This window comes from Alligator sinensis, unplaced genomic scaffold, assembly GCF_000455745.1.
Source record: "Alligator sinensis unplaced genomic scaffold, ASM45574v1 scaffold768_1, whole genome shotgun sequence".
NCBI classification, from domain to species: domain Eukaryota; kingdom Metazoa; phylum Chordata; order Crocodylia; family Alligatoridae; genus Alligator; species Alligator sinensis.
Window position 1 is genome coordinate 153,232 of NW_005843163.1, and position 10,678 is coordinate 163,909.

Sequence of the window (10,678 nt, forward strand, 5' to 3'; positions counted from 1 at the left end):
AAGGAGCCACATTAACCCAAACCTGAACACACACAGCCAGCGCAAAGTTAGCAAATAACCAAGGAAAAAATATACACATTGGGGATGTGGGCTATAATTACACTCCCATTGCAATGGAAAAGATTCCCAAATTATCTTGATGCACTGAAGTATACAACTGCAGTTTCAGTTGAGAAGTATGAAATACTGCACCCTCCCAATCCCAAGTGACTTTCTGAAATAAAGTTTCTTTCCTGAAGCTAGAATTGACAACCATTCCTTTAAATCAATTGCTAATGCGACTGCTTACAATAAGAAGATGCCACAGACAGGGAAAGGAATTCAAACACATTGTCATTAACTGCCTGGGAAGCTTTCAGAAAGCACACGTTTTGATTTCTTCAGAGACATGTGCTTTTTGTAGCTGCCTTGCATACTTTTCCATAAAAAGGGTATTATACTATATTCAGTAGAAAACAGAAGCACATTTAAGAAAAACGTGAATTATATGCAATGGTGAGAAATATCACCTTTAATTAACATCAGCTCTTGCTGAGCATATCTACTTTGACAGCCAATGTGCAGAACTCCTCAGAAAAAGCTCAAAACAACTTCCTACAGTTTTTAGAAACACTACTAGTGAGCCAATCATAACCCACACACAAAGCTTCAAACTGTGGGACATCTATCCCACGTCCCTTCTAAATCTTTTCCTTATGCCCATTCTTTATTCTTATGTCTCCCCTCCTTCTGGAAGTAATAGCTGGTATGGCACAGTGAGCACTGCGCATGGTTATTTTTAGGCACTACATCGCTGTAGCAATGCACTATAAACAGGGGAGCGTGTTGCTACAGCAATGTAGCTGTGGTGTCATGGGTTTTGTCCACGTAGCATCACATATAGATGTGCCCACTATGGATCATGCTTGTTGGTGGCTGCATGGCACCAGGAGCCATGCTCTTGCAGCTCAACTGTGTGTTGGGAGAGCAGTTGATGCTCCGACTGACGAGCTGCTTTGTAAGCCTACATTCCAGTATGCATGTCTCCTCTGCCTGCTTGAATGATGGACTACAACAACAGGAACAGAAAGGAAACGCAATGGCTTTATTAACAACAGCCTGTTTACCACAGGCAGCTGAAATGGAATAGCTTCCTCTCAGGTGAAAGAACATTACTTTCAACAGGGCAGTCCAACTTGTAAAGTGGCAAGAGGCTGCATGCCATGGGCAAGTGCACACGGGCACCCCCCAGCCCCAATGCACTTTTCATAGGCAGGCATGCCTCCACCCTGTTGCACTGCACAGGTGCGGATTCCTCTACCACACTGCACCATGTGCATGGGGCAAAGCATCCCCCCAACAAATGGCGCACACCTTCAGCTCTCTGCAGGCTCTCTTGGCACCACTATGGCCATACACCACCAACCTACCCCACCCCCTGGGGCTGCATCAGGCAATGAAAGCTAGGGGAGCCCTAAGATGTCAGCTGCTGCTGCAGCTGAAGTAGTAGGGGCAACAGCAGCTTGGTGACTGCATGTTGCTACCTTGCAGGCTACCAGTGGGACAGCCCCACCTCAGAAAATAGCTGCTTACAGTATGGTCACAAAAGCAAGCAGTGCGCTAAAATTCAATAAACAACTAAAATCCATTCAAACTTATTCTAACCTTCAAGCCCTCTTTTTAACCTTCCTCTATCCCCTTAACATCAAAACAGTACATATTGCTATCCCCTGACTAGCAAGGCAAGCTAATGCATTTCTGAAACAGTTGCCAAGCAACACTGGCCAATGATCGGAGTGCATGCTGAATTTGGCGATCAAATTGACATGCAACATCCCTGTTAGATATTGTTTTTACCAGAACAGCTAGTGGAGCAAATGGTAAAATGAGACTCTCTAAATCTTAATGCTTGTTTACATCTGCATTCTACTAACAGATTTTGCATAGGAGCCTACAGCTTTTGTTTAAATATATGGGAATGTTTAGGGTAGATGGCTAATAGCAAAAGAGGGATGGGTGGGGCAGTAGCAATGTTCCCTCTAAGCTGTGCAATGTGCATGGCCATGCAGGCACACTCGTGCCGTGCTGCCAGGCATGCCACACAGCTTAGAGGGAACGCTGGGCAGTAGTGCTCAACGATTGGGCCCCATGTGCTGGTATTGGGCCCTGGGGCCTTGTGGCATCCTGACGTGCCAGGATCAGGTCCCATGCACCCAATCTAGCATGCAGGGCCATTGCCTGCAGAGCCTCCCACAGACCTGAGGGGAGCCCTACAGGCCAGATGACACAGGTCATGGATGTGGCCCATGAGACGGAGTAAACACTTCTGGTCTTAGGAGTTTGTTTCATTTCATTTTAATACTCTACCTATGGTGTAAACAACATTTTTGGCCAGAGCACTGAGAAACTGCAATGTCTATCCTGTAAGATGCCAGATGGCATGCCAGAAAAACAGAGTGGGGGAGGTACATGGAAGGACGCACTGCATTTTAATATAGTTAATAATCATAAATGCTGCTTTTTATTTTTTTTTATAGTAAACACCTGGTTTTCTAAAAATTCTAAACCTGGTGACAATAAATAAAACTTTATATATTACCTTTGTTGTTCAACATGCTGTGATATGAGAGCGAGAGAGCGAACACCAGACACACACAGAACCACACGTGCGCAAACACAGAGAACCAGACACGCATGCAGCTGGGCTACTGGGCCGCAGGACAAAGTCCAACCCGATGATGCCCTGGGCCTGCTACAGCCCCTGTGCATCCCCATGAAGCTGGCTCATGGACTGCAGAACAGCCTGCCAAGGCGCTGACCTGGAGCCTGCCCATGAGCCAGCTACAGAGGCGGCACTAGGGGGGCCGATGGCCACCCCAAAATTCGCTTTAGCCACCCTGTAGCCACCCCTCCCAGCATGGCTTCCACCTGCCAGCCCCGCACAGCTAAGCCCACAAAAGGTGCAGCGCTCCTGGGGCAGGGGGTGGGCAGGCAGTGGCAGCGGTGGCCTGGGCAGTGCTGGAAGGGTGGCTACGGGGGGGGCTAAGGTGAATTTTTGGGAGCCATGGCCCTCTTTTCCACCCCCAGTGGGCTCCAGAGCCCCAGCTGGGCTTTGTGCCAGCAGCTTGTGTGCACCCCTTGAACAGACAGCAGGGGAGGGGCCTGAGGCACTGCAACCCTGTCTCCTTCACTGCTGTCCACCTGGAGGAATGCATGCATGCACTACCCCAGCCCCTCCCTCACCCTGCACCCGGAGGCACACGTTGCAGTCACCACCAGCACAGAGCTGATGCCGAGGCTCTGGAGCACCAGCTCTGCACTGGTGGCAATTGCATGTGCACCCCAGAGAGAACGGTGGGGGAGGGGCCTGAGGTTGCACTGCCTCAGGCCCCTCCACTACCACCTGCCCAAGGGATGTGCACAGCAGTCACTGACACAAAGCCCAGCTGGGACTCTGGAGCCCACAAGGGCGGCACTGGGGGAAGCTTGCAGGGCCAAGGGCCACCCCAAAATTCACCTTAGTCTGCCCCATAGCCACCCCTTCAGCACCACCATCACGTACCTGCCCCGCACAGATGAGCCTGGCTGCAGTGCAGCCCCCCACACTGGGAAGAGGCTGGTGTCACCCCTGCAGCTAGCCCAGGCTCTCGGTAACTCCTGCCAGCCACGGAGCTTGGGCTGCTTGCAGCCTCCCAGCCATCTCCTGGGAGCAGCCTGGGCTCCATGGCTAGCAGCAGCTACCCAGAGTCCAGGCCAGTGGTGGCGTGCCAAGCAAAATGGCCTTGTGCGCGATACTCTGTCACACGTACTGGGGGTTGCCGATCCCTGCTTTACTTCCTTTTGTAAGCTATTTTCCCTCTTATTGGAATACCACCTCTCCTCAGGAAAATGTGCAATGCTAGCAAAAAACAGCAAAGTATACATACGCTCCAATAGCATAGCAAGATCATCAGCTGCAAGATGAATACAGTTCTGGTGATTTGCTAGTACAGACATGGCCTTAGTCATTTTGTTACCTGAACAGCTAAAGCATGAGCATAAGAGACAGTAGCAGTGATTAGAATAGGGTCCTCAATGTCAGGGTACCCTATTAAGTTCAATTTCCTAATGCTCCTACATGACCTACAGCAAGTTGCAATTTCTATCCCCTTCTATTCCTCCCTTCTCCTCCCCAACACACAGAACAGGAATCATCTTAACCACCTTTTAAAGCACTTCAAGATCCCTTGCTAGAAAATACTGTAAGCATAAAGTACAGTATAGCTGCATTTTTGGCTGCCAATTCCAATAACCTGCTTTGGCAGGGCAATTTCTGATAAATGCTAATGCCCAACACCCCTGCCAAAACAAGTAAAAAATAAATAAATAAAAAAAAGATTACGAGGACCTTTAAGCTTCTTGGAGATTATTGATTTTCTGCTCCCCAGAGAATTACAAAAGCCTATTTTCCAGAGAGAAGTTCAATATTCAGCCTCTCTGCAAAAGCTTTTATACTGCTATATCCCATCCAGCCATCAGCTGCTAAAGGGTGTTTACCATTACTCACAGGCTGAGATCTAAACTAATTATTCCATGGTGTACCACTAAATGACAGTAATTGGGAACAGGAACTTCCTACAAAGAAATAACCAAGATATCACTGCAAAATGAACACTGGCTGGTAAATTCACTGTCAACATAGTTTAGGAAAGGAAAACGGAAGCTGGGTAAAGGGTACAGTAGTTTCTACCCAATGCGCAGAAAAAGTTTTGTTCCTTTTTGCTGAGACATCTGATTCTCCATCCTGCCATCAGTTGAGTCTGCAGAAGTTTTACCCAAGTTGGACACAGATGTTTGTTCCAAGAAGAGCATATTACCATATTTATGTTTGGAAGTGATGGCTGAACAGTGCTTCAGCCTGACCTTTAGTTCGCTTAAAAGTATTTCGTTAATTAGCAACCAAATGAAACTTACATGGCCTTCCATGCCTTCCTGAGGACTCCAGTCTTTCCAGCTGTTTCTCCCAGCTTTTAGCCGTATCACCTCATCTGGCCACTGCAGCTCCTTCCTCTTTGATATGTTGATCCCTTCCAGTACTTGGCTGGGATCCATTATCTACAGTGATAAACAGAATTGATTTTAGGCTTCTATGAGTCATGGATTCATAAGGAACAGATACACCACAACCATCCTCTTGGCTGTTCCTCAAGAACTCTCTCTCTCAAAAAAGGACTGATTCTGCATCCACTGAAGTCATCAGCAAAGCTTTGACTGATTTCAGCACTACAGACTTCAGGGTAGACTTAATAAATAACCAGGAAAAAAAGAAGCTCTATTTGACAGATGCCTAATAGGTGTTTTAAAATAAATGGGCTTTCTGGAAGAGGACAGCAGGAAAGCAGTCCAATGAACAAGTGGGATCTATCACCATCACAGAGGGGTTGAAATTTACTGGCAACATTTATATGGGAGACAGGAAATATTCTGGGAGAAGCCAAAGTTTCGTAGAAACATTGGTGGGTCCTAACTGCTTTATCTGCCCTCCAACCTCTTCTGCAAATAAAAGCTATAAAGCTCAGACCTGCCAAATTAATTTGAGTTTTTTCAACACTTCAGCCAAAGAAGTTACACTAAAAGCTTAAGATCATGAGTAGTTTACTATGTTAGGATGTCACCACCAGAAACAAGTTGGACATGGCCTTTGCCCAATTAACAACTTGTAAATTTCTCCCTGCAACACACTTAAGCAAACACATGGGCTTACTGACTGATAAGCTAGAGTACAAATTTATTTTTCCAATTTCTAGACTCCCAAAGTTGTTCCTGACACCTTAAGTCAATGGAGTACTGGCATCTGCTCAAAGACTTGGTGTGGGGCCACAGCCAATGAGCAAACAATGGAAAATGGAAGAGAAAACATTTTTACAGTGACCTCTATGAAAAATTCTCATTTTGAAAAAAATCAAGAGATTATACTAAACTATCAGCACTGAAAATGAAGCTATTTGACCTTTCATACCACCACTAAGACACTGCTAGCAAAACTTAATGGGTTCATTTTACTGTTAACACGTGAGAATCCAGTTGACTCTCTCAGTTTTGTGCTACAGTAAAGCATGTTTATGAGTAGATACTATTAAGGACATGAAAAGGCCACATATACAATGCTCATATTATTTTTCTAACCATAACTACAAATACCTATATTCCAGAGCCCGTATGGGGAAAGGAGGCAGAAGCAGTCTTAAGTAGCTTTCACAACATAGGAAATAACAATGAAGGGCGAGGACTAAGGCAATGTAGTTTATTAACATTTTCTTCTGGATGATTCACCTGAATTCTGTAAATAACTTCATCTCTTTTGGCTTGCATGTGGCTTGCAGGGCTTGCATTACTGCCTGACTGTGCATCAATCACATTATTCCCTCCTTCTGTCCCCAGAAAGCCCACAAGGGCATGTTGTTTACAGGCTGGGATACTTTGGCTGGAACTGCTGGAAGAGGGTAGGCCATGCTGCACGCTGACAACGCCAGTCTGGCTAGTGGGTTCCATCTGGTTCACCATTGACAGGCGGGACTGGATGGATGATGGGAGATTGCGGAGGGATATCTGACTAGTAGAAGAGCGTTGGCAAGGCACAAAGCCTGTAGCGGATGTACGAAGGGATGAATGACGACTGCTGTAGCAATAAGATGAATGGCTGGCAACTGAGGCACGGGCAGGGGAATGTCTGACAAGACTTGACTGCACAGAGTGAGAGCTGTGACTGGTGCCTAAAAATAAAAGATACAGAATCAGGAAAGCTTGACAGTTTCAGTATAAGCATCCCACATATGCTATTTTAGATGTTCACACAAGTGTTGTGGTGTCTAGACACAACTTTGACAGGAACATCAGAAATATCTACAGTGCTTGAGGGGCAAGATACATAGATCTAACAGTGAAGCTTCTGAGTAGGCAAAGATCATCTTAAGAAATCACATCCACACTTCTAGCAATACAGATATGCTTGATAAATGTAGATGTCCTATTCCTGAATTAATAAAAACAAAAGTTTTCCATGGTAAAGATTGGAGTTTCCCATGCTGCCTTCTGTAATTCTGTATCAGGAATAATATTAATTGCGATATTTCAGAACACCAAATATTTCTAGTCAGATACACTTGCTTTAATTGTAGTCCTAAGTTTTGGGGATAGAAAGTGTACAGTTATACTTGCTCCTGTTTTTAACAAGTTTGGAAATATTAAAACTGATTTGAAGGTGGGAAGAAAAACAATCAAAATTTTAACTTCTATGTCTTATTAAAGGCATACTATCATCTTTCTTCTGGTACCATGATATTTCTCCACAATTACAGATATAATATTACTATGACTGAAATGACCCTGCCATAAGCAGAACTTGAACTAGATCCTCTGAGGCCCCATCCAGCCCTATTTTCTAGGATTCTGAGAGAAAATGTAAAAGGTAGCAATACATTAACCTGTAGAAAAATTCTGTTTTGCTAAAAAGTGAGCTAAAACAGTACCTGGGGAAGCACATATGTTTTAATGTTTAACTACATGCAATTCCTCATTAGATCACTAACTTGGATACATCCTCAGAAGTTACCTGAAACTTTGCATAGCAGATGCTTTACTCCATTGTAGCAAACTTGCAGTAGCTTAAGAAACAAAGACATAGTGATCACATAATTAAGGGGTGAGTATGCCTGGCATAGACAAACTGCTCTATGGTATGCTGCTATGAAAACTCATCTTTGAGTCCTTTATTGTATCCCCTACTGTTCTGGTCTTGGGCCATGTACAGGCATTACATTTCTACTGTGGGGAATTGCTGCTCTCCCAGTATAAACAAGGGAACAGGCATGCATCCAGTTTATCCTGGGGAAAAGAGGGCCCTTCTGGGATAAAGACCTTTTAGGTGCCAACCTGGAAGATCTCCCTTACAAAAGAAACCCTCTCGCAAGAGTGAACGCTTGTATGTTTCCCTCCCAACCTTGTCTGGGACGCGAGGGGAACAGGAGTTGCTGCTCCCTGCCTCTTCCTCAAACTGGGGACTGCCTAGTTTAGAGAACAGGCTGGGGGCTTTGCCCCACTGTTCCCTCTATTTGGCATCTGCGGGCTATGGTCTTTGAATGTGCTAAGTGATGAAGAGCTCCCCCAATATGGCACTAAGAGGAGCACACTGCATGGGTCCCTCGCCTGAGAAATGGGCAGGCAGCTTTGCCCTGCTATTCCAGCCTCCTGGTAAAGAAGGACTGGAGCTGCTGCTGCTGCTCCTCACACCTTCCCCAGACCAACCCCTGGTCTGGGGAAAGGGACAGAGAGCAGGGGGCAACTGCAGGTTGAATTCCTGTACTGTTCCCTCCCCTGAAATGTTTCCTGGCAGTGGAAATATCTAAAAAATTGCCCTTGCTAGACATGAACAACTGTTCAAGGCCTTGGTCCAGGGACTTGTCATGGTGCTAACCCAGGTCTGTGATTTTGGGATACAGCTCTATTTCCATTTAGTATTTGCAACTCAGCTCTAGCCTAAAAGGTGCAAAACAAGTTGTCCCAGAGGAAGGCACTAACATACGGTTCCATTACTTTACCTAGCGTCGGGGGGTGAGATGTAACAGGAGGCTGGAGTCCTGCTGCAGGTCCCTGTCCTGTAACTACACTCCCTCCACCTTGTGACACGCTGCTCTGTGTTGACTCATTGACAGTTGCGTTGTTACTTGTGCAGGAAGCCCCACCTCCAGCATCTGAATCTTCAATGTTTCCACCACTGTTGCAGCCAGCTCCACAGCCTTTCCTCAACCTGAAAATGCAATGAAAATCACCTGCATTAATAAGGAAAAAGTAATCATACATCCTGTGCATCAGGATTCAAAGGAAGGCCTTGCACTTTGCACGTACAAAATTACTAAAAATTCAATCATCATACTGAAAAAAAAATCAAGACTATGAAGTCTTTATCCATCCTCTTCCCCAAGGTCAGTTACAAGCATGTTTTATTCTATTCTATATCATGCTTTCTAATTTTGTAGATTTTTCAAGAATGTTTTTTTTCTCTTGAAGATTCAGGCAATATATATTGCTCTATATCTGAGAAACGTAATAGTGGCCTTTTAAAATTCTGGTCACATTAAGTAGAACAGCACATTTAAAAAAATGCAGAAGCTACTGGTTCTCCATTTCTAATTGTAACAGTTTATGCTGTCCCATCTCCCACAGCAGCTATGTATCTCTAATCTCTAGTGTCAAGGCTTTCCTTGTATTATATTTATACTGTATTTAAATGAACAAAAAAAAAATGCTGGCATTTTTGTGGTTTTCCCCACTTATTACTTTAGCAACAATTTCACAGTTAAAACACAGCAAATAGAGCATATTATGATGCTTTGAAATGTATGGCATCTCTGCCAACATTTGAACATTCAAGTGGTGCGTTAATCAATTTGTTACATGGAACTAATAAACATTTTTACTTTATTGCTCAGAGGATGAAGTCTGAGATGGACTGATTTACTTGTTCTTTGGCCCCTAGCATCACCCTTGTCTTTCTATCCCATTTAATCTTATTACATCCTTGCCTTTATTTGCTTCCAAATCAAGGGTGTTGAAGCATACTTGGCCGGCATCTAATGCTCCACTGTAGGAATGACAAGTTACTGTACTAATGTGTTAAAGACTTGGACTGAGACAGGAAAAAATACTTCGGCTTGTGGTAAATACTCCAAGCACTTATAAGGAAGTAGCCCCAATATCTTAATATGTTGCATTTTAATTTATGTACAATTATGCTACTCATAAAAGCCATGTAGTACAGTACAGAACATTTAGAACCCATAGGGTGTTTCACACATTCAAAGTGCTGCATAAACATAAGCTTTATTCCTCCAAAGACTTTCATTCCTTGTGTAACTAAATGAAGAGCATCTCAGTTACAATTTAAGGGATAACTCAAAGTTTCTTTGAACTGTCAATTAGAAAGTTCTTGGGACATTATTCACATGCTCTGCCAAAAAAATCCCATGCTACAGTAGTAGCTGTGTGCTACAACTGTGCCAAAAAAAAATAATCCTGGGAGGCAGTCACGTTGCTGTGACTAACTCTCTTAAACTATATTCTGCCAAAATAAACCCAACAACTGTGACAGGACAGATGTTTCTAAAGATCTGGATACTCTTGAAAGCTAATTTTCACAGCTCACCTATGCCATGTTGACACTATGAAGTTCCTGATATTTGCTAAACTGATAGCTCCCCCAAGAATCTCCTTAAGCTGATCATGGCTATCTGAATAAGAAGTAGTCAAAGGTGACACATAGATTGGGTATCCAATGGGCTGATCACAGGATGAGTTGATCATATTCCTCAAAGCCTGCTTTGCATTTTGAATACTCCCTCTCTCTGGATTACGGTTGCGCAGAAAGACAAGTTCTTGCTGCTGTCCTGCCCAGAGGCCACGTACACATTCCTTATTTACCTGCATAAGAAAACAAAAAGCAAGAAAAAAATGGACAACATATTATAAAATTAGGTAAGGACAGGCAGGAGTGACTATTCTATTGTGTACAGATGTGAACAAGGTTACAAACAGATGTTACATTTGTCTCGGGAAACGTAACAGATGTTACATTTGTCTGTGCGGAGGGATGTGGGGGGATGCAAGTCAGTGTGTGGGTAGGTATGGGGGGGCTGAGAGTGTGGGGACAGCTTAGGAGCGGTGG

At 44.3% G+C, this 10,678-nt stretch overlaps 1 protein-coding gene across 1 annotated transcript in view; it reads right to left on the minus strand.

Moving 5' to 3' along the window:
• The window catches only part of PCNX1 (pecanex homolog 1), a 138,855-nt gene that overhangs the window by 6,435 nt on the left and 121,742 nt on the right, over nt 1-10,678 (minus strand). Inside the window, exons 32-35 of the mRNA XM_025194118.1 lie at nt 10,160-10,434; nt 8,556-8,764; nt 6,292-6,731; nt 4,933-5,073 (exon numbers count right to left, since the gene is read on the minus strand). Of these exons, the coding sequence (XP_025049903.1) occupies nt 4,933-5,073; nt 6,292-6,731; nt 8,556-8,764; nt 10,160-10,434 (1,065 nt within the window). The remainder of the gene's footprint in view (nt 1-4,932; nt 5,074-6,291; nt 6,732-8,555; nt 8,765-10,159; nt 10,435-10,678) is intronic.